The 26,227-nt window shown below is 50.9% G+C and overlaps 11 protein-coding genes and 3 non-coding genes across 14 annotated transcripts; 4 read left to right on the forward strand and 10 right to left on the reverse strand.

Moving 5' to 3' along the window:
- Positions 1-3,104: 3,104 nt before the first annotated feature.
- ASPVEDRAFT_t48 lies at positions 3,105-3,183 on the forward strand. Its single transcript has one exon. It is a non-coding gene; the product is annotated as a tRNA-Leu (tRNA).
- An 899-nt stretch (positions 3,184-4,082) lies between these two features.
- ASPVEDRAFT_81427 (YwbE family protein) lies at positions 4,083-4,646 on the reverse strand (the record flags this gene model as incomplete). The annotated part of the gene is made up of 1 exon (XM_040817040.1): positions 4,083-4,646. One exon carries the CDS (start codon positions 4,644-4,646, stop codon positions 4,083-4,085), a length of 564 nt encoding a protein of 187 aa, XP_040665600.1.
- Positions 4,647-4,879: 233 nt separating this feature from the next.
- Positions 4,880-6,983, reverse strand: ASPVEDRAFT_883664 (uncharacterized protein; the record flags this gene model as incomplete). Its single annotated transcript, XM_040818299.1, has 10 exons — positions 6,607-6,983; positions 6,517-6,559; positions 6,299-6,462; positions 6,034-6,228; positions 5,794-5,969; positions 5,655-5,732; positions 5,399-5,605; positions 5,280-5,347; positions 5,130-5,225; positions 4,880-5,061 (listed from the first exon to the last, which is right to left on the reverse strand). The coding sequence occupies exons 1-10, from the start codon at positions 6,877-6,879 to the stop codon at positions 4,880-4,882; spliced, it is 1,482 nt and encodes a 493-aa protein (XP_040665601.1). The 5' UTR covers positions 6,880-6,983.
- Positions 6,984-7,158: 175 nt separating this feature from the next.
- On the forward strand, positions 7,159-8,107 carry ASPVEDRAFT_148835 (cytochrome b5-like heme/steroid binding domain-containing protein; the record flags this gene model as incomplete). The annotated part of the gene is made up of 5 exons (XM_040808180.1): positions 7,159-7,243; positions 7,296-7,324; positions 7,369-7,497; positions 7,559-7,626; positions 7,682-8,107. The coding sequence occupies 5 exons, from the start codon at positions 7,159-7,161 to the stop codon at positions 7,761-7,763; spliced, it is 393 nt and encodes a 130-aa protein (XP_040665602.1). The 3' UTR covers positions 7,764-8,107.
- ASPVEDRAFT_81430 (Zn(II)2Cys6 transcription factor) lies at positions 7,795-10,424 on the reverse strand (the record flags this gene model as incomplete). The annotated part of the gene is made up of 9 exons (XM_040817041.1): positions 7,795-8,379; positions 8,424-8,468; positions 8,521-8,673; positions 8,722-8,801; positions 8,849-9,076; positions 9,121-9,180; positions 9,227-9,335; positions 9,384-9,457; positions 9,506-10,424. The coding sequence occupies 9 exons, from the start codon at positions 10,422-10,424 to the stop codon at positions 7,795-7,797; spliced, it is 2,253 nt and encodes a 750-aa protein (XP_040665603.1).
- A 188-nt stretch (positions 10,425-10,612) lies between these two features.
- On the reverse strand, positions 10,613-12,502 carry ASPVEDRAFT_81431 (uncharacterized protein; the record flags this gene model as incomplete). The annotated part of the gene is made up of 7 exons (XM_040817042.1): positions 10,613-10,675; positions 10,720-10,874; positions 10,926-11,196; positions 11,241-11,386; positions 11,433-11,687; positions 11,864-12,358; positions 12,412-12,502. 7 exons carry the CDS (start codon positions 12,500-12,502, stop codon positions 10,613-10,615), a joined length of 1,476 nt encoding a protein of 491 aa, XP_040665604.1.
- A 326-nt stretch (positions 12,503-12,828) lies between these two features.
- Positions 12,829-14,275, reverse strand: ASPVEDRAFT_70137 (uncharacterized protein; the record flags this gene model as incomplete). The annotated part of the gene is made up of 4 exons (XM_040816059.1): positions 12,829-13,227; positions 13,279-13,367; positions 13,459-13,689; positions 13,738-14,275. 4 exons carry the CDS (start codon positions 14,273-14,275, stop codon positions 12,829-12,831), a joined length of 1,257 nt encoding a protein of 418 aa, XP_040665605.1.
- A 300-nt stretch (positions 14,276-14,575) lies between these two features.
- On the reverse strand, positions 14,576-15,079 carry ASPVEDRAFT_26611 (uncharacterized protein; the record flags this gene model as incomplete). The annotated part of the gene is made up of 1 exon (XM_040809929.1): positions 14,576-15,079. One exon carries the CDS (start codon positions 15,077-15,079, stop codon positions 14,576-14,578), a length of 504 nt encoding a protein of 167 aa, XP_040665606.1.
- A 930-nt stretch (positions 15,080-16,009) lies between these two features.
- On the forward strand, positions 16,010-18,039 carry ASPVEDRAFT_60683 (NAD(P)/FAD-dependent oxidoreductase). The gene is made up of 6 exons (XM_040815548.1): positions 16,010-16,239; positions 16,285-16,467; positions 16,531-16,743; positions 16,792-17,418; positions 17,478-17,554; positions 17,599-18,039. Exons 1-6 carry the CDS (start codon positions 16,057-16,059, stop codon positions 17,756-17,758), a joined length of 1,443 nt encoding a protein of 480 aa, XP_040665607.1. The 5' UTR covers positions 16,010-16,056; the 3' UTR covers positions 17,759-18,039.
- Positions 18,030-18,102, reverse strand: ASPVEDRAFT_t63. The gene has a single exon. It is a non-coding gene; the product is annotated as a tRNA-Trp (tRNA).
- An 833-nt stretch (positions 18,103-18,935) lies between these two features.
- ASPVEDRAFT_26613 (uncharacterized protein) lies at positions 18,936-19,556 on the reverse strand (the record flags this gene model as incomplete). The annotated part of the gene is made up of 1 exon (XM_040809930.1): positions 18,936-19,556. One exon carries the CDS (start codon positions 19,554-19,556, stop codon positions 18,936-18,938), a length of 621 nt encoding a protein of 206 aa, XP_040665608.1.
- A 2,577-nt stretch (positions 19,557-22,133) lies between these two features.
- ASPVEDRAFT_883679 (caspase family protein) lies at positions 22,134-24,269 on the reverse strand (the record flags this gene model as incomplete). The annotated part of the gene is made up of 5 exons (XM_040818300.1): positions 22,970-24,269; positions 22,874-22,918; positions 22,752-22,827; positions 22,385-22,702; positions 22,134-22,329 (listed from the first exon to the last, which is right to left on the reverse strand). The coding sequence occupies exons 1-5, from the start codon at positions 23,775-23,777 to the stop codon at positions 22,134-22,136; spliced, it is 1,443 nt and encodes a 480-aa protein (XP_040665609.1). The 5' UTR covers positions 23,778-24,269.
- Positions 24,270-24,887: 618 nt separating this feature from the next.
- Positions 24,888-24,960, forward strand: ASPVEDRAFT_t49. Its single transcript has one exon. It is a non-coding gene; the product is annotated as a tRNA-Trp (tRNA).
- Positions 24,961-25,582: 622 nt separating this feature from the next.
- Positions 25,583-25,909, reverse strand: ASPVEDRAFT_81436 (uncharacterized protein; the record flags this gene model as incomplete). Its single annotated transcript, XM_040817043.1, has 1 exon — positions 25,583-25,909. The coding sequence occupies one exon, from the start codon at positions 25,907-25,909 to the stop codon at positions 25,583-25,585; it is 327 nt and encodes a 108-aa protein (XP_040665610.1).
- Between the last annotated feature and the right edge of the window lie 318 nt (positions 25,910-26,227).

Genomic DNA, 26,227 nt, shown 5'->3' on the forward strand with positions numbered 1-26,227 from the left:
TGTTTCCCCAAACTTGCGTCTGAGCAGTCTTGTTTTAGCCGGGCTCTCCTTCGGGAGTTACCCTTGCTCCTAAGAGGGAGGCTTCGCAATCCTGGGCTGCCGCTGCACAGCCTCCCACCGTCCCACTCAAGTTGCTGCAGGAGCTCCGGCCCACGAGACTGCGCTCAACATGGCCTCGACCAAACGTGAGTCTGAAGTAACTCCCCGCGTGATGCTGTCCGAGCATGAAGTGAGTATACTCGACATCCTGCTGCACTGCCAATGCGTAAATCTGCGTCAAGTTTGTCGACTTGGCCCATCCCCTGTCAACGTGTTCACCGGCTTGTGGTCCTAGGCTTCTTTGTTTGTTGTTCCACCTCGGTGAATTTCCAATCATATACGCTCAAGGCTCTCTTCAATCGACAGGCCAATCGCCGTGGGCTCCTGCTCTTATCGTGAGGGGTACATCCAGGCCATTGTACCTGTGCGACGGTGCAGAACAAACTTGACTAACTGCAAGGATAAATCGGAATCCCTGTACTCGCATTCGTTTTGCCCGGGCTAATCGCTCGTGCTTCCCCTCACTTATCTCGCAGTTCCTTTCTACGAAATCCTCTTTGTTCCCTGGACTTTTGTTTCAATTCTCTGCCAAGATAAAGCGCTCAGCACGCAAAGCTTCCAGAACAAAATTAAGAACCTTTAGCATCTATTCTCGACGTTCCAGAACTATTCTAGAACTTCTCTCGAAGCTTTCCTAGTCAGGTACTTGACCGAGGATCCTTGTCGGGTGCCTCTGTCGGATGCTGAAGAAAGATCCCAAAGAGCCAATTGATTCGAGAAACGTGTATACTGCCGAGATCCGAATGCAATGATCCACCAAGTAGTTGTATTTATAGAATATGTTTTCCCCAGCTTCAGAGTTACACAGCACCTCCTGTGCAGGCCAAAGCCTCGTCTCATTCAGAAGCCACGACCATCCCACAGCAAGGACTATCGATTCTGTGTTCTGGCCTCTGTGTTCTAGCCGCTGAGTCCAAATCCATTAAACCTTTCAGGGACTAGGACCGGGCCCCATTGCGGCGCTTCACCGTACATTTGGCATCGGCAGTGGCGAGAAATTGAGCCTCCAACCATCCACCAATAAAACACGCAGACGATGACCTCGCCCTTTGTTGAGCCGCTTCTTGGCAGAGAAAACGAGTCTGTCTCGGGGAAATGGCTGGGATGATACGAAACCTGTCCAACTGATCCAGATAGAAATGAAAGCTTTCCGAGTGCCTCACGACGGCGTCAAGGACTGGCTATCACTTTCTCCACCAAAGCTCGGTCGGACTCCCAGCGTACGATCTCAGAGCCTCATCACTGTGTATAACCTGTATAACCCTGCGGGTCACGTCATTGGCGTTTTCCAGGATTCCATACCTATCACAGATCGTGCTACTGTAGTCCGTGCCATCAAGCTTACGCGGCTGTTGTCTTTCAGATGAGCTCTCTGTTGTGCTGGTGAAAGTCAGCGGCTGGGCCTGTTTGAACAGTATTCCCGAGCCGCCTAACAGCGTGGAGCCTAAACTAGTCAAGCCGTACGGGATGAAATTGTATATTCCTTGGTTCATGATACAAGACTAGGGATCAACTCCACTCAGAGGAAATAGGGGAGGACAATCATCATTGGCAATCCGATCCTCACTTAACCCCTATTCATTATTATTGGCACAATGCAAGCGTTGAATTCAATATCGACGGCGACCACTTCATCCAAGGTTTAAAGCTGATGCGTGACCGACTTCAAGGGCGATATCTAGCGTATGCTCTGCAATGCAGGTGCTGTCACGCAGGATCTCGTGGGGTAATACCTCGTACTTTACTTAAATTATCTCTCGGGGCCCAGCTTACATCCCGGGTCTTAGCATGCTGATTGCTGCACGCTTCATCTGACACTGTTCTCAGACAATATTCTCAAACACGGCCCCCTCATCCATGCGCGATTTGCATCAGAACACACCCTCTTTCCCATCCCTGTTGACCTGCCTAGACCTGATTTGGAAGGACTTTGCTGGGTGATTGGATGGCATTATTCCCGCGTGATTACCCTCACATCCTAGACTAAAGCTAACAAGTGCGTACCGACCTGCTGTCGAGCCACGAAGTCCAGATTCGTTCGTTGAGCACGCGGGGCGGTCTTTAGCTTATAGAACTGGTTTAGTAAAAAGAAGAAAAAGAAAAGAAAGGAAGACAATTCTAAATAAGCCCAGACCACTGCTGGTCTGCAAACTACTTGAAGGCGTGATCACTGTACAAAAGCTCCAGTACCAATGGGGGCTTGAATATTGGGACCGTGCGTGGATGTGTGCTGTGTCATAGTGAGGCTGTGAGGTTGATCCGGGTTTGCCTGTCGCGTTAAGTGCGGGGCATGCAATAGACTTTGTTCGTATCTTTCCTGTCTTGTAGAGATACTTCAACCGTTTCAGGCCAAAGGCTATGGATGTGGGATGTATGTAGGATGTATATGTGCTGGCACCACGCATCGTGGGGTCCCACTCTTCAAGGCGAGGGTGAGGCCTTGTCGTTATCACTGAATCAGCAGTTTGAGCACTTTTCGGGTAGCGAGAAAAAGTGGCTCTTATCGTTTATGATTATGAGAATCTATTATTCACTGGGTTGTTTGAGAAACCCGGGTTGATCTTGTGGTAGACGGAGGATGTTGTCATCTCAGGTGCTCGGCGGCCCTAAGTACTCTGTAGAAAGGCCCAACCCCTGGGTATATTCGCTACCGAGTTAGCCTGCTATGAAAGTCCACTCCACGTCTTGCTTGTGTCTTCATAAGCAAGCCTGTTACTAATAGTCAAAAACGCCTTTGTGCGAGCATTAAGAATCATTAAGAACACTACCCGAAATATATATCGGAAAAGCTATTGTTGAATAACTACAGTGGCCACAGCTCTTTGAACTTATATCTATCAACGATACTATAGTATTATAGAAGTACCCTCCAAGTCTCTTTCATTCCGTAAAAGAATGTTGTTTGTGATGGGTGTATTTGCAGATGCACAGCCTGCAGGCGTCCTAATCTGTTCAAATTAAGCTCCAGCTCTCGTAGCCAAATATTGAAGAATCTTGCATAATCAGATAACGTGGCCGAGTGGTTATGGCGCTAGTTTCAGGTACTAGTGGGAAACCGCGCAGGTTCGAATCCTGCCGTTATCATCTGATTTTTTTTTGCCTCTTTCCGTTTGTTCACCTTGAATAATTTACTTAGAGTTAAAAAATATGTTGCTCGACTGCATCAATACAGTTTTGCCAAGTGGTTTTAGAGTTATTATAGTGGGGAACCATTTGCAGCAGGCAATCATGCACCCTCCTTGCGTCGCCTGCGATGCCAATGGATGCATTCTTTCGCTTCTTCAACCTTCATCTTGCTTCCATACCATCCGCTGTTTCATGCCTGTCTAACTCCTTGCGTTATGCCATCCTTCAAGTTCTGCATTTTGCTGCTCCATCAACCCCTCACCTGAGCAAGCATTCCTCCCAGCACCCGCTGCCTGCATGGATCTCCTTCTCACCATCTTGCAAGACGCCCGATGCACAAGGAATCCATGCGCATGAAACATCCCCCCCTCACTTTCTGTTGCACGAACATGGGTTCCCAGACAGATGGATGAAGCACCGCATACCCTGATTGGCACAAATTCCAGAGTTGCACTTCGGATGCCTTCTCAGTACCAGCGTGATGGTGCCCGGACTGGAAGCCCAAATATGGCAAGTAATCCTGGCGTTGCAAAGTGTGGTCTCTGTCTAGCCCTTGTTATCCAGTAGAATGGCATCTGCGCAAGGGATAGAAGAGCAGATATCGAGACCGCTGTGTTTGTTCCAGCTAGATGGTATGCACTCTGAACGAGTAGCTGAGCGCTGTTTCGCCGAGCGTGGGTTGGCGGGGGATGCAGAATGTCCCTTTCTTCTTTGTAGAGTTGCATCTTCTGCTATTCAGGGGGACAATGTCCTAACTGCCGCCGTCACAGCCATACAGGTGGAATTCGTGGCATGTAGTTGACTGATGGATCCCGAATTGGGACATGGAAAGAGCCTGACGATACTGTCTTGACTTTTCACTCCGCAAAATGGCTTCCCACATGATACGCAACAGCCATTTCATCGCCTTCAAAGTCCCCGCAAACAGGACAAGTCACTGCAGGCGCTTCCACCGGCGGCGGCGGGCTTTCATTCCCAAGTTGCGATTGCTGAGACGCGTCGTGATTCGCACCTCTCCCCCTCCCCCTCCCCTTCCCATTCTGCCGGGGCTTCCTGCCTTGCGTGATGTACGCATCCAGGCCAATATCACCCGATGGAAGCCCCGCCTCGGAGTCCTCAGTAGGTCCTCGACCCCTCCCCCGACCTTTCCCCCTTCGCGGCGCCCAATCCTCAGCCGGTTGCACTTGAGGTGTAGGGAGATCACTGGTACCATCCCCTCCTCCAGTACCCAGTTTCATAGACTGCACCCTCCCCACACGACCATCCGTCAGCCGGACCTTGATACCCCGCGGATGGTTTCCGCGGGTGAGCACATCGGCTATAGCGCCCGAGACGGTCCGGCCTGTGCGCTGGTCGGCTTTGAGGATTATGTTGACTGATGCGCCGGGGATGACGTCCTTTGTTGTTGGGACGCTCGGCATTTTCTATTTAACAGTTTTTGACTGTGGTGGGGTGGGTGTTGGTGTTGAGATGGTTGGTTTGGAGCGTGGATTTTGTGTGTTTGTGCATAAATATACACGTGATGGGCTATGCTTTGTCATCTGTGCATTAATGCGTTTCTACTGGGCGATATACTTCAATATATACTTCAAATGAATCCTTCTCATGGCAGCGCTTCATTCAATTACATATACAAGTCATGTTTAAAGGTATCTCAAACCAAATACCGAAACCCAAGCCCACGTACGCCATTCTCCTCCATGGCCACATCCTCCGCATCTAGTTTCCTATTTTCCCTCCCGAGGCAAATCCGCAGTACTGTCGCAAAGGCACAGCTCATAGCGAGCATGGCGATATTGATACAGAAGGCCTTTGTGTATCGTGGGGCATCTGAGTCTAGCAGTAGTGATTCTGGTTAGTGTTGCGCTTTCGGCTTGCGATGGTGCAGGTTTTTGTCAACTCACTAGGATAGAAATAAGAGGTATAAATCTGGCAGGCATTGCTCAGACATGTTATTATTGCTATTGCCGCGGCGCGTTTGTCTGCTGGTCTGGGGATCACTATTTTTTATTTGTTGTTAGTGTGTACCCTTAGAAGAGACAGGGGGAAGATACCGTTTGAGATATATCCCAAACCAACAATATACCCCGAGTATATCGTGCTGATAAGGAAACACATAGATCTAGGAGCTGTTATTTCTCAACGTTCACCTCAACGAATGCAATGAACTCACATATAACGAGGCACAAAAGATGTAGTCGCAGCGCCGAGAATAAACGCTGCGATTGCAAGGACAGCCGGTATGAAGATATGCAAAAACCGCTCGCCGGTCTTGTCAGAGTGCCAGGCATTCCCAATGAGAGCTACAGCGCCAATCAGGTATGGAGGTGTCGTAAGAAGGAGTGTTTCGACGTCTCCTCTTCCGAGTCCTTTCATTACACTAGCTTCATTAGCATGACCAGAAAAGCCATTATGCATAGGGCACCCACGCCGGGAAGAAATTCGTTATAGAGCCTGCGGACGTTGTGCCGTATACTGTACCAAGGAGGAGCCAGACTTTGTAGTCACTGGGACAGTAAAAGGGAGTTAGCCACTCAATTAGGGTTTAGCGAGGACTTGAGAACGTACAGGAATGCCCTCTTAGCCCCCAGATAGAATGACTGCTGCTCGCCGTCTACCCAGTCGTCTTCTCCGATATCCTCTTCGAGTCTCCACGCGGCTAGTTCCTTCTCTTCTTCACTGAGCCAGGATGTCGTTCGCGGAAGATCCGGTATAATGAAGTACGCGATAAAGGCAACTGCAATCTATCAATCGCAATGATGTCAGTAGTGCAGGTAAAGATTATGGCCAGTGAAGGCAGGGACTTACAGTAATTGCGCCCTCGATGATAAACAACCATCTCCAGGCTAATAGGCCTCTCGCGCCATTCAGATTATTGATAACACCCGCCGCAATAAGTCCAGAAAAGGCGCCCGAAATTATGGAGTCCGAGTAGAGCAGCGCAGTTCGTTTCACCATTTCCTTGCGGGTGTACCAGCATGACAGGAGATATAGGCAACCAGGCTAGTATGTCAAAATATCGTTAGCATGTTTCTGACAGTACCAATATATTCTGACAAATTCGAAGACCCACGAAATAGGCTGCCTCCGCGAACCCAAGGAAGAATCTACAGGCGACTAGGCCGCTGAACGAGGTTGCTGCGGCTGTGGCGGTTGAGATGGTCCCCCAGATCACCATCGCTGTTGGGAGGTAGAGGGACGGTTTCCCAAATTTATTTAGAAGCAAGTTCGAGGGGACTGTCAAGTAAGTCAGTACATACCCTCCATCTTAATGCTTAATTGTGCACCTACCCTGCATCAAAATATACCCAACGAAGAGAATACTGACTGTGGTCTATACATTTTAGACAACAACACCAGACAAAACCAGAAATATCATACCTGAAACTCATTCCCCTGCAGCCCAAGATCCTCTTCCAAACCGCCGAGCTTTGCAGAGGCGATGTTGTTCCGATCAAGGTAGTTGAGGACATACATGACGAAAGTCATAACCAACAGCCTGAAGTCGATTTTTCGAACCAGTTTACGCTCCATCCGAGACCTCTCTTCATCGGTCATGTTTTGGAGAAAGGAGGGCATTGCCGGTAGAGCAACGGCCACGTCCACGGGTTTAGCAATGTCGACATGCTCTGTGCAAACCGATTTTGGGCTCATAGCGGTAAATTATGGGTGATGAGCTCGAAAAAAGAGCGAGGAGTAAAAACTGAGTGCTAAAAAGGATTATGTGCAGGTACTTATTTACTTAACTATTGAATCTGGGGTCTGGGGTAAAACTGGAGAACGTAATTGTCTGTAGGTGATTGGAGGCATATTGCCCATCCGGCTAGTAACGGCCACTTTACAAAGAAATGCCCGTGAAGTTGGAGTACTTTAGGGCATACCAGGAACCAGATCTAGGTTTACTCGGTTTACTCCAACATTTGACACTATACCATGGCCGGGAAACGAGAGTTCTCAAGGGCTCACCTTTCAAGACTTGCCGACAAGAATAATCTTCATTTGCTGATTCATGGAAAAGGTTGGCTACCAAAACCTATGCTGTAACGTCCACTGATGCCGTTCTGATACAGTTTACAATGCTCAAACCTTTGTCAATGAGGTAGGTAGCTTATCGAAACGTGAGCTATTGCTAATATTATTTAGCACCCCGGTGGTGACTTGGTCCTTCTTGGTGAGGGAGGGAAGGACGCAACGAAAGCGTGGGAAGACGTGCAGCATTCCGAGGAAGCAAAAGAGCTGATGAAAGATTATCTCGTCGGATACTGCATCGAGGTGAGTTGAGAGCATACTGCCTATCAATACCCCGAGGTGTACTGACTCGCTTCCTTGTTAGAGTCCTCAAACATCAACATCCGAGTCCAGCCAAATAACTGCAAACGAGAAATCGCGATTGATAGCAAGGTATGTACTCTAAAATAAACACCCATTTACAGTCATTGACATGTGATAAAACCAGCCAACAGCCCGTCCTGGCTCTTTTATCCATCTTCCTTGCTATTCTACTTGGTGTATACTGGCAGGCCCAATGGCCAGTATAACCTTGTAGCATATAATAAACAGATAAAGAATTTATACCATATTCCAATCCATAACCCCGGACGTAAAAGGCTCCCAAAACTCCCTATCTTCGTTCCCAAACAGCGACGCAAGTGGCTCAGAAGGTAAAGGTCCACCCCAAGCTGAGTTCAAAGGCGACTCTTCCGGCGCAAGGCCAAAAAGGGCATCAATATCAGACGCCAGACCCTGAAACGGCTGCTCAGCGACAAACGAAGACTCCCTATTGCCCAGTAAGGCGGGAAGACTGTTATCACTCTCGCCAATACTATCAAGTAAGTTATTAGACATAGAGTCGGACCAGTTCACACTGGTATTTGCAGCCGGCCTGGGCGAGGACGGACGGGTAAGAGATGGAGTCTGCAGGTCTTGATCGCGGTATATACGGCCCAGTAAATTGTGTAAGGCAGAAGAGTAGCGGACGCCAGGATGCTTAGGGTCTGAGGAAGCGGTTGCCATGCATTTTGTGAGCGCGCGGATTAAGCGTAGGATGGCTCGCTTTTGGGATGCTGGAAGGGGGACAATCACGGCTGCCTTAAGGAGGAATACCCCTGCGTGGCTGAAGTAGAGGAAGAACCGGAGTGGCAGGTATGACAGGGCCTGATAGGAGTTAGGGGGTTGTTTGAGTATGGCAAGCAACGCACTTTTGAAGGATGGAGTCTGCCTATTGCGAGGCGGAGGACGTCTGCCTGGAAGTATGGTCAGATCCAGGACGGGGCTTGTACTTTGTGGGTAATATACCGCCGCATTAATAGCTTCAATAATAAAACGTGCATCAGAGGATCCCATAAGACCAGTTGGAAAATAATTCAAAGGGCGATGTGTGTCATTTCCACCAGCCCGCTGCATATATGCTTGCAAAGAGAAGGAGTAGATATACAGCCGGAGATGGTGCTATCAGAGAAAATCAGTATAACAGTTTGTTATAAATGAACCACGCACAAATGTTATCCAAACGCATTCGTTAATAGGATAAGTCCGCCACGTCTTCTTCTGCCATCGACTGCGGAATGCGGATAGCGCTGACAGGTCAGCAGTGCATGCTAACGAATTATAATAAATATCTTACTCTCTGTAAACTCGTCAACATGTTTATAGTAGTGCTCAGCCTTTGCCAAAGCTGCTGAGCGGCTTTTAGAAGGATACAAGAGGTCGTGGGCATTCGAAAGGACCTGCGTTATATGCACCAGACACTGCAGATACCCAGCATAGTCGTCCTGCACACCAGGTATGTCGCGCATCTCAGGAAAGTCTTCAGCAGGATCCATGTGCAGATGCTGATGCGTCATTCCAGGGCCTAGTATTATTAGACGCTTCTCTGGTAAGGGCATTGGCACTCACTCCTATGCCAGAAGGCCTTCCCTACGCGTATAGAAATCTGCCGGTCGAGCAAGTAGCAATCTGCAATCATCAGCAGGTTAGCCATTCCAGACTGTGTTAGACTTACAGCTCCAAGCGACCTTTCCCCTATCGCGATCATGGGCTAGCTTCTCGTCCAAATCCTCTGCTTGCATTCCCAATTTCTCAAGCCCGAGGAGATATCCTAACCTTACAGCCTAGCAAAGTCAATTCATATAAATACAGGAAGAACAGGCTAAACTCACTGTTCCGACAGTCATCCACGACATTCGATCCTCATCACCAAGTCCGGTGCCGTGGCCCATGTTCGGGGGATATTCTGCAACTCTCATTAACTCTGGTATGTCCAAAGCGTCCTGTCACATACCAGAGAGTAGTATCAACCCTTCAATAACCTCGATAGACGCATCTACACCTTTTATTGCCACCTCTGCAAAAAGACTCTGCACCCTCTGCCATAGCCGGTCATGCAGCGCCTGGTCACCCGCTAGAGAGGCCGTAACCACTAGAATTGCAGCCATAAAATGCGGTTCTTCGCCTGCCATTTTCAGGATATGCTCCGGTGTGATCTGCATTCGTTTATAGGGTATCAACGGCGTAACCGGATGGACAGAGCGAACATAGAAACTGAAAAGCCTGAATAGAGCCGTTTCGTCGATGAATCCTTCTTGAATTAGGAAGAAGGGTGGACTGGAAACATTTGAACCCAGAATATTTGCTGTTTCGCCTGGAGTCCCATGCTGTTCATCTTGGTGTACATCCTGAGTATTCGGCCCTCGATCATCCCCAGATTTACCCTCTGTCTGGTCTAACAGTCTTATGGCATCTGATGTATTCCGCAATGGGAACATCGCCAGCCTTTGACTAGCCATCTGCTGCTCGTAGCTCGTTGGTGTTTGATCGAGACTACCCCCAGAGCTAGAGACATCGTCACGGCTCTCAACAACAGGCTCGAACGAACCCATAGATGCCTGCCACGCGGGGTGAGACGTGGAATCACAACCTGCACTATTACCAGGGTTCGGAGTAATCGCAACTGCAGTTCTGCTTCGACCGTCGCGAGATGTCTTCGGAGGACGGCCCTTTCGCTTCTTCTTAGGGAGCACACATGGTAGACTTGCTCTGCGGCAGGTATGGCAGGGTGGGTTTGGACTGGCTGGATCTCCCAAGTTACAGCGCTGTTTCTTGCGCCGGCAGTTTTCGCAGGCTTGATAGACGCGTTTGAAGCCGGGTTTGGGTGAGGCGTCTCCTTGAGAGGCTATGCCTGTGTCTGCTGTGGTTGCCATACAGGAATTTTAATTAGAGTATAGAGTAAGAAGGTAACAAAGCGAATCGAATTTACAGAGGGAGCTGGTATAGCCGAAGGAGGGGAAATGGCCGGAAGTAGCCGTTGGAGAAATAGAATACTACGTGCACGCACTCTCTACTTTAACAATCGCTATGGAATTCTCTGAATAATTCGAATTCACAAAAATTAATGTAAATCTCGCCTTTCGAACCTCTCCCTAACTTTCATGGGAAGACCACCCCGAATGCCCTAAACATATCAGCACTCCGTGAACGTAAAGAAAGAGAACGTACCATATTCATAGCAGCAAGCGGCTCATACACCTTGCTATCATCTGCCAGGATAACATCAAACCGCTGAAGAATGGCACTGGTGATGGTGATGCCCTCGTACGTAGCAAGAGCACGCCCAAGACAGCTGCGCGGGCCCGCGTTCCACGAATGATATTCTAGACACGGTTAAGACGGAATGCCCTGGTGAACTGAGAGTGTATACTCACTGAATGGACTGTAAGAAATACTCTCCCCATTATCCTTGAACCACCGACTTGGCTTAAACACGGCAGCATCTTCCCCCCATACCTCGGGCATTCGCGCAAGAACGTAGTTCTGGTAGCCGACGATATCGCCCTTTTTCACCCGCCGAGGAGGCATATTCAGTTCTGGAACGGCGGGGAGAATATCGTCCTCTGCTGCTTCCATCTGCCCTGCTGGGGAGACGGTGTTGAGCCGGGCAGTTTCGTCCCACATTGCGTTTGCGAAGCGCATTTTCTTCGCGGTTAGTTTATGTTTTTCAGATGGTTGGATATACATACAGGAACGTCTCCGTAGCCAAGATAGCTAGAAGAGAAACCGAGATCGTCTGCCTCGGTGCGGATTCTGCTCACGGCGTCGAGATGGCGGTTGTCGACGTGGTGGATTTCCTTCATGAGCCAGGAGGTGCTGTATGCTGTTGTGTCGCCTATAAAACAGTAAGTATCTACTATCAACCTCAGATGTATACGCACGTCCGGCTGATAGGAAGGAGAAGACCATTCCGCCAAGTTTGTAGACGTCCGTCGTCGACTGCAGGAAGATATCCAGCAAATCAACGCCGGCATCGGGATTAGGCTTGTATCCATTGCGCATTGCCCCCAGCCTCTTCATAATCAGTCCGTCAATCTTCCCATAGAAGAGATCCACCGCCCTTTTAGTGACCTTGTCCTCGCCAGAGAGTCTTTCAGTAATCTTCCAGAGAGGATCCCGTCTTCGTCGGTCAAACACTGCCAAATCAGCCAGGCCCACTATCAAGAGGAAGAGAAACATACAAACAGTAGCCTGATCAAAAGCCCTAATATAATCCGGCTTCGTCTCCAAACTGACCGGATCTCCCGACAGCAAATCCAACGCAAGCCCCTCCTCATGGAACGCAATCTGCAAGAAAAGACAAAACAAGAACCTCCCCATCCCTCCTGGAAGTCAAACTCCCTGTTTTCCCTCGCCAGATTCCCCAGCAACTCCATCAAAACATCCAGCCATCTATGCACAGACGCCGTGATATGCGTTTCGAAATTCCGCTTACTGAACGCCCTCGTCGCCGCCTTGCGCTGGAACTGCCACTCCGCGCCATCGACCGCAAACACGCCAGACCTGTGCAGTGCCCCGAAGACGTTCTGCGTAAATGCGCCCCGGATGTAGTTCTTGCTGTTGTGTTTCTGGATGTGCTCGAGGTAGGTTGGGTGGTTGATAATATGCAGTCGGAAGAAGGGGATTGTGAGCTCGTAGGCCGGTCCGTACCGTTCATACAGCGAGTACCAGGCTTTGCAGCTGGCGGCGCCGTTTGTTTGGAGTTCTTGTACGTTGCCTTTGAAGGGTTTGCCCTTGGGGCCTAAGATCCAGGGGTTTAGAGAGGAGGAGGACCGGAAGGCGCGGTTGCGGTAGATCCAGAGGAGGCCTACAACCAATATTAGTATTTCATTTGACTCTGCTTGTCAGATTGGGAGTTACCGGTTGCTGTGAGCAGGATTAGCACTGCGGTGCTTTTGAGTGATACTACTACTATGTTTAGCACCTGCTGGGCGTCCATGTTGGCCGACATAGTGGGAATTGGTTGGTAAGAGTTTACTGATTTAGGCGCAAGGCGACTCCATTTATGTCTCAGAGAGCACCGCAAGTATCCGAGTCTGGAAAGTTTCCAGTATGGATGGTGGTCCGGATACTATCGGCCATTTTCATATACACTACATTACTTTCAATATTTAGCTTATCATAAAGGATAAACCACGCTGTTTGATTGTTAAAAACTGCCAGTTGGACGTGGATACAAAGGGCTTTGGTAAGCTAGAGAGCATTATCAAAATAAACCACGAGAATTCCGAGTCCATCAAAAAGTGCTAGATATGGGAATTCCGGCCCGTCTTGTGGCTAGGCTTGTTTCAAGCGCACGTCAAGCGCGCCTGTAATGCTCTTTATATCCTGGAGCAGGTCGGCCGTGGCAGTAAAGTAGGAAATGTCCCCCTTGTCTGAGGCACCAAACAACATCCCCAGCACATCACCGTTCGCATCGAAAAGGAGCGACCCCGAGTCGCCAAGCTCGAGAAACGCTCCGGATGGCTGTGTCACTACGTGCTCCCATGTTTGACGACTAACCGTATGCCCGTTCTTCGTTTCATTTTCCAGGGAACATGATTGTAGGGCGCCGAACTGACCAGATGTGAAGCCTGATACACGGCCTATCTTGTACACTTTCTCGTCCTTTGGGGGTAGGGCAGTTTTGAATTGGCCGACATGGCGTCTATGGAGGAAGCCACTCAAGGTCCCGATCTAAAATCCTCGTTAGACATAATAACATGCCTGGACAGGCGAATCACTTACATCATTCTCCCCGGCTGAGCGGCCACTCTTTGGCTGTACCAAGGCCCAGTCGCGAACAGACAACTTGCTCGGATCGCTAGTCGAGGGAACTTCACGGAGTTTCCCGAAGCGGCAAACACATTTCCAAGGACATGCTGGCCGGTTTGAACAAATGACTCTCTTCGTCCAACTCCGACAGACAATCTGATGCCCTCTTCCATCCCTCTTGATCACCGGAAGAACTAGATCTGCCTTGCGCTCTGGCCCCCTCAACTCTTCGGTAGGCATGATCGGCCTTCGTTACATCTATCAGCGACTCCTTCGCGTCAATCCCTGCCTTGATGTCGCGATAGCATGGTGCATCCACAGAGAGCAGACGAGCTGCGTCCGGGTCACCAAAGCGGACTCCTTCTTGCTTCCACTTCCAAAGAACTAAAAAAAAAATTAGTTGATGATATTAAAAATGCTGTAGCAACTTACTCTCTTGATCTTCATCATTTAGTGCGCCTCTTGGGGGAAGGCAACAATGTGTACAGGTAATGGCAAAAGACACCCATTGTCCGGTTCGTGGGCTTTTGAGCTCAACCCACCCTCTGAGAGTCCCAATCGCATCCTTCATGTTGTGCGGGCCTAGGCTATATCCCAAGGGAGGGTCGGGGCGACAATCGGAGGGCTGGATGGGGTTTCTTTCGATGTTGTTGGCTCTCCGGGGCTTCTTATCCTTCCTGATGCGGACCCCAACACTCTCGAGGCCCCGTGAATTCAGGGCACTGACTATCGCTTCCCGAACGACCTTCCAGTCCCTGAATACCTGCCTGTCTATGCCCACCAATACCGTCGGTGGGCAGCGTAGCCGGTCCATGTCGCTCCCGATGCGGAAACACCCAATGGTGTTGATTCCCGTGGTATCATGGACTCGCGCAAGGATATCATAAACGATGTCCGTCCACACCGGGACCACGGCGTCATTGGGATGGCAGCTATGGATTTTAGCGTCCTCTTCAAGCCGTGGGTCCATTATCTCCACTGATAGTCCCGGTAGCATGGCACATTGCTATCGGAAATAGCAGTGGTCACGAGTCCACTGAACTTTGGCATTGGCTTTGCATTCTTTCAGGATCGACCATTCCCATAACTTCTGCTCGTCAACCCACTTATTGTTGACCGACTCAAAGCGATCGCGGATAGCTGAATAGAGACGCCCGTGTTTCTCACGGCAATAGTCGGCAGCTGCTTTCCAATCCTTGGGAGTGTATGCGGAATATTCCTTTATAAGTAGTATGTCCCGCAGAGCGACGGTTGTTCCATCTGCACTGACCTATATGTGGGATCTCTTCTCTTTGTCCTTGTCTTCGGGGGATATGGCCTTGAAGAAGACTGTCTGGCCTGCTTGTATAGTAGTGTTTCTATATTTATCTCGCCGCGGCGGACACCTATCCGACATTATTCTGATAGGGATAGACAACAGGTAATCAGCTTCGGAGGTATCCATGATAGGACGGCGAGGAGGAATAGAAATAGATATACCCAATGAGGAGTCCAGGAAAGGGTGGTATCTGAGATTTGTAAACCGGAAGGCTTGACCAGAATTCAGGATATCATTATCTCGATCATGGTAGAAACCATCATTAACCTCATGGTGCTTTAGTCTCCCCTTCCCCTTGCGGCCTTTTATCTCGATATCGGAAGGTTCCACCAGCACGAGGTTCTTCTCTGGCTTGGACGACAGAACGTTGAGGTAATCGTCCCTAATTTGGCCCTTGTCCGCGCAGATGATACTGTAACTTCCGTGCGATATTCGCCCACCCCCGTTGAGTGACATCAGGCCGGCTCGCGCGTATCAGCAAAGTCACAATAGGATCTCTTTCGGGAGTGTAGATTGAGCATCGCCCGCAGAAGTTTATCGACGGGTAATTCAGACGTTCTCGGTTTCAGATGTCCATCAGATGGGTTATCAGCTGATACCCATTATGGCCGTCAAGCGCTTCATAGTATTCGTGTGTTCTTGGGATACAACGGACGGTCTGGCAGGGTGATTCGCATAGTTGAGGACCTCCCGTCCTAAGATCGACTTCGGCGAGTCCGTCTTGTGTGGGAAATGGCGCTGGGAAAGCTGCCAGATCTCCGGGATCGAACAGATGTAAACCGCACTGGAGGCAGATGACACTTCGGCGGGGATGAATGGCATAAACAGAGGGTTAAGTTGAATGGAAACTGAGATGAGAATGCGGGGGAACCTGGGGCTATTTATATGTTGGGGATACGGCCCTACTGCAATGGCGATGAAGGGAAAACATTAAATGAGTCATAGGACTACCTGTGCCCTTCACCGTGTGGGAGAGAATATGAAGGCCGTGATGAATGTTCGAGTCAGTGCTCCGTCTCAGTGACTGAGGCGGTGGTCTGCTTTGGTTCTGCAGCGTAATTGGCTCTGGGGGAAGTGGAAAGTAACATCCATATTGTTTTATCTGCGTCTTCACGGCGGCTAGTCGTCTCTTTAGAGAATAAAGCTAGGTAGCGCAGTGAGAAGCTGTTGGGTGAAGAGGAGAGTCACCAGCAACAATATACTGCGTATAATTGTTCTCATTCAAGCACTTGCCAAAATATCTTCATCGACGGCAACTTCCGACCCTATTCGGAAGTATACGAAGGACCAATAGAAACAGACACTGCAAGTGCATATAAGCGGCATTATGAATTAATGGCGTGCTATGCAAGTGGGGTCATTCTAGCCATTCTCCAATTTATAACTCCCAACATCACTTCACTCATTCAACATCCGGCAATCAAACAAGCAGCATGTCGCAAAAGCCAGCGGTCCCAAATGGCAGTATCCCTAATTCAACACGCTATGGCTTCCCAAAAGAAGGACGCTATTCACTATCCTACTGGCTGCAGGGCGTCCAAGGCGATCCCCTTCTAAACCACCGCACGACAGCCGAGCTACCTTCATCTGCAGATATCGTCATCATCGGCTCTGGGGTACGTCTACCAACCCTCTATAATGATTGGTAGCTAACGGCACAGTTGTCGGGAACACTAATCGCCAACCACTGTCTCAAAGCCTTCCCTGGAAAAAGCATAATAATCCTCGAAGCACGAGAATTCTGCTCCGGCGCCACAGGTCGAAACGCCGGGCACTGCAAGCCCGATCAATGGCGCGGATTCAGTGCGTATGAAGCGGCGTTTGGAACGGAGCAGGCTCTTAAGGTAACCGCATTCAACTTGCCGTATAAACCTTTCTTATGCTCTGTATGTTAAACTAATGTGTAGATCCTCGAAAACGAACAAGCGACCTGGACCGCCCTGGTCGAATATATAAGACAAAACAACGTCGACTGTGATCTCTGGGTTGGCGATACCCTCGACGTCCCCGTAACGCCAGAAGTGGCGGCCGCGGCAAAGACGAATTTCGAACGGTTCAAGGCTGCCGGGGGAGAAGTCGGGCATATCAAAGTCACGCATGATCCGGTGGAAGCACGCAAGGTAGACCCTCCTCCTTCTTTATATTTACCTAAGGGTAACACTAGATAGATATCACACATCAAATCCGCACAAGCATGCTACGCCTGGTCCGCATCAACCCTCTACCCCTGGAAACTAACAGCACATATAATGCGCGAGAACCTATCAAAGGGCGCAAACCTGCAAACACGCACCAAAGCAATCAAAATCATTGAAACACCAGATTCAAACCCAGAATCTTGGAGATGGATTGTTCAAACCCCCCGCGGCCCCATCAAAACCAACCAAGTCATACACGCCACAAACGCATATAGTTCCGCCCTAGAACCGTCCCTGCGCGGGCTCATCTACCCCTCGCCACATATGTGCAACCGGATAAAGCCGCCGGTGGAGTTCGAGGATCCCAACCCCGCCGGTCTAACTAACTCCTACGGCGTGCTATTGCCAGAAGGAGGGCTGTTCAGTATCAACCCGCGTAGCACGAGGGAAGGATCTGTGCTATTTGGCGGGAGTAACCCCGGCCAAGCGGCGTTTGAGCGGTGGGTGAATGAGCCCGGATATCCGGAGCGGGGGGTTGATGATGGGATTGAGGTGTTTGGGGCTGTGACGGGGGCAGTGAAAGACTTTGCGGAGGGGGCGATTGAGGGCTGGAAGGCGGAGTTTGCAGTTGATGGGTGGAGTGGGATTATTGGCAGGGTATCTCCTTCTTTTTCTCTTCTTTTCTTATTCCGGTGGATTATTGCTAACCGGTGTAGAGCGTCGACAATGTACCCTGGATAGGAGAATTACCCGATCTCCCTGGTCAATGGGTTTGTGCTGGGCACAATGGACAGTAAGTACACCTTAATCTACCATACCTCAATCTAACAGAGACAGTGGAATGGCACGCATATTCACCGCCGCACCAGGCCTCGTCAAGCTCATGGCGGGGCGTCCATGGGCGGAAACGCAGCTGCCTGATGTGTACCAAATTACCCCATCGCGGGTGAATAACCTGAAGCGTGCACGGGATAGTGGAGATACCTCTCGTCTTTGATATCTGACGGATGTGGAATGTTGTATCGCGGGGAGCTAACCTGTACCTCACGTGGAGAAACTGGGGATGTCCGTTTGCGGGGGTAGGATTTGATCATTAGACTATGTTGCACCTATTCATGCGGGGATGGAATGAGATCTGGGGATAAGTCATTGGTTAAGTTAGACCTGTTATATCATTCTCGGCTTTGTCACTACCAATAACAAATATCCACCATAAGGAAAGCAAATAAAGGGAATACAAAAGAAAAGTCAAAGAAAAAAAAAAAGAATGAGGCTGGTCCGTCTCGATCGGGCAACCTTGAGATCTGGAGTCTCACGCGCTACCAATTGCGCCACAGCCCCAATAGGTGGAAGAAAGTTCCCGAGTTTTGCACCCAAGTCGGACAGTTCCCGAAACAGCAGGGGGGAACAGACATCCATCTTTGGTTACATTTTATTTATTTGTGGGGATGATCTATATCACAGCGCATGTATGACGCCATGCAGGGGTCCCATAAATATGGGGATGAGATTTTCAAACGGTCGGAGATCGCGGTTTGGACGAGTCTATCCCTTGGTGATGCAGGTCTGCCTCCTACAGGGCTGGGAATGAGACCAGTCATCCAGGATGGAATCTCGCTTAATTAATACAGTGGACAGTACGCAAAAGAATCAGTTCGATATCAACGTGTTGATTAAATACACCAAAGCCGGCTGGCTGTATACACAAAACCCCGCCCGAGCGAATCGGGGGATATGTACAGATCAGATCAGTCATTATGCTGCTAATAACAAGAACGAAATAGAGGCAGTCCATATATCGATACCCAGCGAATACTTGTAATAAGGAGGGAAATAGTAGGAAAGAGTATCCAACGCCGAAGATGCTGTCGCAAATAATAAATAAACAAAGAAAACAGAAGGCTGGCACAGACGAAAACAAGAGTGGCGCTGCAAGGCAGCGGGTGCTTTTGATGAGTCGCAAAGATTAAGGAGCGCAGGAACGGGTCGCGGATATTAAGTGGCTGATTAGAATTTGGTGGTGGTGGTTCCGATGCAGGAGACAAGTCAGGTTCGTGAAGGTATCCAAGAATCCAAGAATCAAAATAAAGAAGCAAGATCGGTCGGATCATGCAAGGGGAGTCAGCACCCTGCATGTCCAGGTGTAGAGCCTCCTTGAGACCTTCCTGGCTGAATCAAAAATTGCTGGAGCCGATCAGGTTTGGCTGGGAAATGCTGGCATTCCCGCCGCGGTATTTGTTCCTGCGCTGGGAGAAGCTGAGCGACGAGAGCCGGCGACTCAGCCTCCGCAGCGGCTTATTCGAGGCCTCATCGTCGGCCGGGATTGGCGGCGGCGGCGGGAACGACCTCTCGGAGCTGGCGCTAGAGTTGAACGCCGAAGCCGAAGCCGAAGTCGAGGTCCGGCTCACGCCCAGCGTCGGATTCGAGTTGTTGTCGAAGAAAAAGGACGAGAAGGTCGACTGGCGGCGGGCGCGGATGGCGTCGGCGGTGTTGCGGGGGTTGGGCAGGGGCGTGGAAAAGTCTTCCTTGATGTCGTCGAGGGCGCGCGAGAAGCGAACCAGGCGACGGGGACGCTCAGCGATGGAGGGCTCGCGCTCCTCGAGGCCGTAGATCTGCAGCGGCGTGCTCTCTGGGAGGTCCTGGTTCAGAGGCGTTGAGTAGAAGCGAGGATACTTGGGGACCTCTCTGCGCCGGGGCACGATGGTCGGGTACCAGGCATGTTGCTGGGGAGGAAACTGGCTGATGGGGCTGTCGAAGGAGGACTGGGACGAGTTGGACGAGGATGCCGGGAGCATCTTTATTTCTTGTATTGTATGTACTGTATGTATATTGTATAGTGGTGTAGGTGTAGTATAGGTGTGGTGTATGTGTAAGTGTAGTGTAGGTAGGTGGTGTAGGTAGGGTAGGTCAACGCACAGCACCGACCGGTGATGGAGAGAAACGGATCGGGGGATACAAAATAATTATAGCAGGAGGAAAAGCAAAAGGAAAACACGACCAAGGGGAGCGAAGGGTGTGGAACTGCCGGAGACGTGCGATTCAATCGAGTCTCCAGTCTCACTGGCGGAGCCCCAGCATCTCTGGTTCACCCTGCAACCCGGCGCCTCGCCGTTATGGTCATGGATCTTACTGGACGGCGGGCATTACATGACTGGCATTGGCATGGCTGGCGAGGAATGTAGCGCATTGTTCAAGTCACTCCTGCTGTCCTGCCGTGCATTGTCTGTATCCAGCCCCGAGAAGAGAATGCAACATGGGGCAGATCCTGCGTCAGGTTGATGGTGTCTCACGATCCGACATCGCGCCAGACAGAACCAGTGATCCGCCCGTCCAAGCATGACGCGACTCATCCAATCAGGCGAGCACGCCGGAATGTTATAAACATCTCCCATCCCGAGCACCGTGGGCAGCGTGGACCCAGAGCGGAACCAGCGGGCCAACAATCTCGGACTTGACCTCTCCAGTTTCCAGTCTCTCCAGTCAAACACTAAACTCTGAGGTTCAAAACATTAACTGAGTATGTATTAACTGAGCACACTGCAAAGTTTCAACATCAGGATGACTCGTCAGCATCACGCAATGCCCCTGTCAGATAAAAAAAGAACGGTGGCGGTCCCAAGAGTGAGGACTGAACTGCCACACGCTAGCCCCAAGCGGCCTAGTCGGGAGTGCTGATTTTATTCTCAAACACCCCCACTCGCGCCATCTCTCCTTCTCTTGCTGTAATGTCCTCAGGTGGGCTCGTCTGCAAGTCTCCAATCCTGTCCTTGCCTGCCTGAACTCTCGTCTCCAGTCTCCAGGAATGTGCGTGCTCTCTTTTCTGACCTGATTGGCTCGAGGCTCTATCGATGGCAGTGCTGAGCACTGAGGTCAGAGGTGCTGTCCGCATCCGGAGCAAACTCGCAAACTCGGCCGGACAGAGGCTCCCAGGAGGATCGTCGTACGGGGTACATGCCGGACGCAGTGACCGTCCACATGGAGTGGCAGTGGCAGTGGGAGTGGCAATGGCACTCGGAGAACCGAGTGGAATTGTCGCCGGAGGATTTCCAGGCAACCAACCTGTGTTCATGCAACATACATGGGATGCGTGGATGTGGATGCGTGGATGCGCTGGCTGTCCTACAAAGATACAAAACAAACAAACACCAGATTTTGAAGCTGCCTAGCTGGACTGTACCACAACATAGCCTCCTGCTAACACATGATCACAATATTAATGCCCTGATTTTCGTTGATTTTCGGCTATGGACTCGGGAATCGGCTGCCAGCTAGCTAGCTCTCTTTCCGAAGACAGTAAGTCGAGCAGGGCACAGCACAGCACCAGCAAGAGGAAGATCGACCGATCGCCCACTCATCTCGGGGGTAGAAAGAATCGACGTCATGGAGCTTGACTTCAGTTCACTTCCTTCACTATCATAGACAATGGGTATTCAAAGGAGGGGGGGATAAGTCGATAAAGATTCAATTCTTATCCTCTCCGATCTGAAAACTGGAAATACCTCAGTTCGACCTCAGATGGAAACATGATTCGCTCCCGGTGAGACATGTTTGTGCGCTTTTTTGGATCGACAGACGTGGCCCACGACTGGGACTCAGGGGACCTTGGTTGGACTTGGATTGGAGTGCTCGTAGCCTCCCGTTCCCACTCCTGCATTCCCTCAACCACGCGTGAATGGATGGATGATCGCTGCCAGTGTCAGACTCTCTGATTGATTGCGATCTGATCCCCGAGCATGGCCGTGGCAGGCATCTCTGGTTCTGGTTCTGTCCGGTTCCATGGGTTTGCTGCATGTTCTTGTGTGATTTCTAGAAGATATCGTGGTCCAATCACGGCGGTGCCAGTGAAGAAATTATTTAGGAATAGTCCGTCAGACTGAAGAAAAAAAAAATATGCATAAGTAGCAAGTACAGTTACAGTACAGTACAGTGGATGCGAGTCTAACAGTAAAGGGGAAAGAGAAAACCGTTAACCTAACTCCTCGCTCGCTGATGATTTTCCTCCTGCATGGCCACGGATCGTGCCACGATGTTATCTTATCTACATATTCCACCTGGTTAATTCCGAGTTGACTTGACTTTTGGCGGTTTCAACGGTCGGCTGGCCACGCAATATTCGAGAATGTTCGTAGCTAGTCGACTTTGGCTGTCGAGTTCCGACCGGCAGACAAAAGTACATACGTACGTGCGTGCGTTGCTGGTCTGCCATGACTGCCTAGCGCCGACTCAATGCAAGAATAGAAGTAAGAAAGTCGCTGACTGAGTTGACGCGTCTGGCGCGTCCTCTATCGTCGTCGTCGTCGTCTTCGTCGTCATCATCATCATCGCCGTCATCATCGCTATCGTCGCAATAATCGCAGTCATATAGTCCGTCCTCACATAACAAATAACAAATCAGTATCCAGCGGATGACTGCAGCTCAGCTGCGGCTTCTGCGTGTACTTCCCGTCCAGCTCCGCCCGAATCAGATTCAGCAGCTGCACGTAGCTGAGATTCGGGTACCGCTGCAGCACCTTGATGAACGCCCAGCTGAGCGCCCCGCGCGCTTCGCCGTCTTGGAAGGTATCGGCTCTATTTTCGTTAGTTTTCAATAACGGCAGTGACGGGGTTAGAATGGGGTACGCACGAAGTCTGGGTGTCCTTTGAGCCCGAGAACATGACCACGTCTGCGGGCGAGGTCTTGGTGCGGACGGTGCGCTGGCGCGCTGAGTCGCCGAGAGCGGCTTTCTTGAAGAAGCCGATGGCGGTCTGGGCGACGCCGCCGAGGTCGCCGCGGCTGTAGGAGGTGAAGGCTGAGAAGAGGTCGGAGGCGGCTTCTTTGGCGAGGTTTGGCTCTTTCAGGATGCCCTGGGTGGAGTAGATGTATGGGAGGTCGAGGGCGGTGCCCGAGTGGCAGGAGTCGAAGACGGCTGTTAAGCGCACTCCGGGTTGGAGAGGACGGACCCTGTTGAAGTTAGTTTGGTTAATAGATGGGATGGATGGATGGTACTGACATGATGTCGTGCATTTCGTCGTCGACAATGTGTCCGGCTGTCCGGTAATCCACGGGGTAGATCACGTCGTCAAAACCTGAGCCAGTCAGCATATTTCCCTTGATTGATTGCAGGGACCTCACCATCTTCTTCGTCACCGTCGAGATCAGGCGTCCGTCCGCCGTGTCCTATAGATCGTCAGTGTCTACAGTATATAGCACCCGGGGGAGGGTTTGTACCTGAAAAATGAATAAAAAGCGAGTCGTTCGGCTGCGCTTCATGCACCAGCCACTGCATGGCCCGAATAATATTCGACTTGGTAGGCACACTCTTCGGGTTCTTCTGGTCGTCGGTCAGAATCACCATGTCCTCTCTGCGATAGCCCTTGCGCTCGTGCAAGAACGAAGACACGTTCGTGACATCATTGATACAGCCCTGCAGCTGGTTCGGCTGGCCAAAGTAGTTGATCCCAATCAGCAGAGCCTTCCGCCGCCCCGTACAGGCCGAGTACTGGAATCTGTAGTTCGACGGTGCACCGTGCCCGAAATGCTGGGCGCCCATGGGCGGGCGGGGTGGGAGATTGGGGCTCGGGGCCGGGCTGGGGCTCCATGACGGGTCTGTCTGGGTTAGCCGACGCCTGTGCTTTTCAGTGCGGTATGGGTCCGCGGGCCTACTTGAAGAGTAATTCCTCGAATGGGTTTGGCCCGAGGGCGGCCGTTGAGGGAGTGGCGGTGTGCCGTATGACGGGGCCGGGGAGTGGTGAGGCTGGCGGGGAGCATAACCCCCGGGAGGAGGATAGCCCGCAGGAGGGGGGTAATTGGCCGGTGGAGGGTAGTTGTTTGGTGGAGGATAATGTCCCGGAGGATATTGACTATTCAGCCACTTAGCAACATTCTTCTTCGACTCCTTTGAATCCGACTTTGAACGCGATGTAGAACGCGACACTGAGTGGGTTGCTGACCTGTATTGTTGCGGTGGAGGAGGCTGCGCCCATTGCTGAGGCCAACTCCCCGGAGGCGGGGGAGGAGGATGAGGGTAGGAGTACATCTATTCTCGCTGACAATTGCAGGACAGGAACTTCAAATGCCGGACTATGAGGATTCGCAGCGAGAGCGATTCGAGATATAGCAGCGGGCGTTGTGAGCGCGGCCTGGAGGCGGAACTTTCTCGGTTAAGTAGAACAGCAGGTGGAGGCTCTCACAACAACAAGCTCACAAGACTGCAAAGGAAACCCAGCGAGCCTTCACAGCAGTCGACTACGGTTCACGAGCGAAGACAAGAGAAGAAGAAAAGAAGAGAAAAGACGTTGAAGGAGATTGTTGGCCGGGCGTCCCTGGAGCGACAGGGCTGGCTGATGCCTGCTCAGCACGGGCGCTGATTTGCTGCAAGAGACGCCGGCGGGGGGATTTGCTGCTTTTGCTGCTTTGGCGCTGCTCCATCCGTAGGGCAGAGACATTAACACATGGCATGGTTGACGTTTCTCCTCTTGCGGTTAACCCGTGAACTCTCATCTAGGCAGTAGCATTTTGTCACTGTCGGGACTGGTTCGACTCGAAACAACAAAGCCCCTGGCCTGAACCGTGGTACTCTCAACTTTGTCCAGTCAACAAGTCAGTCAACTCAGCCGGGCCATGGCTGCTGACTGCTGACTGCTGTCAGGCCCCCGAGGACTTGATGACTCGACTCGACTCGCCAAGAGCATGTTCAGCGTCTGCAATGCAGTGATCCCCAGTTCCGCCCCGGATGTCGGCAGCGCCTGCGCCCCGCGCCTCCAGCCTTGTCATCGCCATCGCCATCGTCATCGTCATCGTCATCATCGTCATTGTGTGATTGCCCAAGTCATATCCACGGTGGATACCGGGCATCTAAATGTGATCAGCAGCTCACAAATTGGTCAAGTGGTGTGTTTCTTCTCTATAGTGCGTCTGTAAGGCGGGAGGAACAATTACCTCCTACCTTAGTACATCCATCCGGTCGTGACATATGCCAAGACAGGAACACACTCCTACATGGCAATGACAACAGCATACTCTCGTAAACCTCACAGATCACCAAAAATGCCAAAAGTGTTTTGTAATACTCAGGCTTGTAGGATGTTTTGCTGCTGAAAGCCGCCCTGAAAGACAGTGCCAAAAATTGGCCAAAATTTCCACAGTTGGGGCTGTGGCGCAATTGGTAGCGCGTGAGACTCCAGATCTCAAGGTTGCCCGATCGAGACGGACCAGCCTCATCTTTTTTTCTTTTTACCCAACTTAATTTGTTTATCTTAACTTATCCATTTGATAACAAATTTATGTTATCTGCCTTGTGTTGTGTTGTGTTGATTTGATTGATGAGACCAATATATGTAATATGAAGTAGATAATATCAGCTGAATGTTCTATAGCGGTTTTCTGTTTCCAACTACCGCGTCATAAGTAATAAGTAAAATAAAGAAAGTGGCTGAATTGCTTCGCCCTGGTCCGAGACAACGCCGACACAGAACAAGTGAAGAATGAAGAATGGAATGACCGTAGGTATAATGAAACCAGAACGCTTCTATCCGTAGCAATCGATAAAGTAAAATAAAAATAAATCAAGATAATAAACCCCCAACTCCTCAATAAAAGATCGACGCATTGAGTGACTAGTCCAGGCCGGACGTGGAGGGGCCATCCAAAGGCCAACATTGCCAGATGTAACCCCGCACATACCGGTACATGACGGTGTCGACTTCCCCACGCTATGCCAGTACCGGAACCCTCATCCTGAGTGCAACCCCCATCTTTGCAGTGGAAGACACGCTGTACTGTAGTGTGTGTAGTGTGCGTAGTTTGTGTAGTGTAGTGTAGTGTAGTGTTGTATGGTGTAGTCTATAACGAAACGCCCTCGAGATCCCTCGTCACAATGGCCACCTGCGCCCGTTTCGCGGCTTCAGCGACGAGACTGAAGTCTTTCAGGAAAGGTGCAGTCGCGGTCGGGCCGCCGTCCCCGGTTATTTGGTGTGGATAGGCCTGGGACTGTGCTTGTGATTGCGGTTGTGTGGTATCGCTGGGTTGGGGCTGGTTTTGTTGGCTGGGCGGTTGCGGTTGTGGCTGGCTTTGGGACTGCAGTTGGGCTGCGGCGGGAGTGCTGAGGGTGGTTGAAGTTGAGGGCTGGGGGTTTGAATGGGAGAGGCCGAGGGCTGGTGGGTTGTCCATGGTGGTTGAGGAACCCTCGAGAGGGGGAGGGTGAGGGTGAGGGAGGATACGAAGGGCGATCAGTGAGGTGGTGAGAGGGAGGTAAGGATGACCTCAGGTGGTGGGCTGGGGGGTGTGGAGGAGGCGTGGAGATGCGGAGGTTGGAGAGGGAGAACTCAGACGAGGGCGTCCGGTCGGTGATGGCGAGGAGAAGGACGAAAGGAGGAATGGAAGGAGAGAAAGAAAAGAGAGAGAGAGAGAGCGAGAGGATCCACGCCCGATGAGGAATTGCGTCTGCGATCGGATCCACGTGGGGCCTCGATGCCGCGGCAGAGACGA

The sequence above is a fragment of the Aspergillus versicolor genome (genome assembly GCF_001890125.1).
Source record: "Aspergillus versicolor CBS 583.65 unplaced genomic scaffold ASPVEscaffold_3, whole genome shotgun sequence".
Taxonomy (NCBI): domain Eukaryota; kingdom Fungi; phylum Ascomycota; class Eurotiomycetes; order Eurotiales; family Aspergillaceae; genus Aspergillus; species Aspergillus versicolor.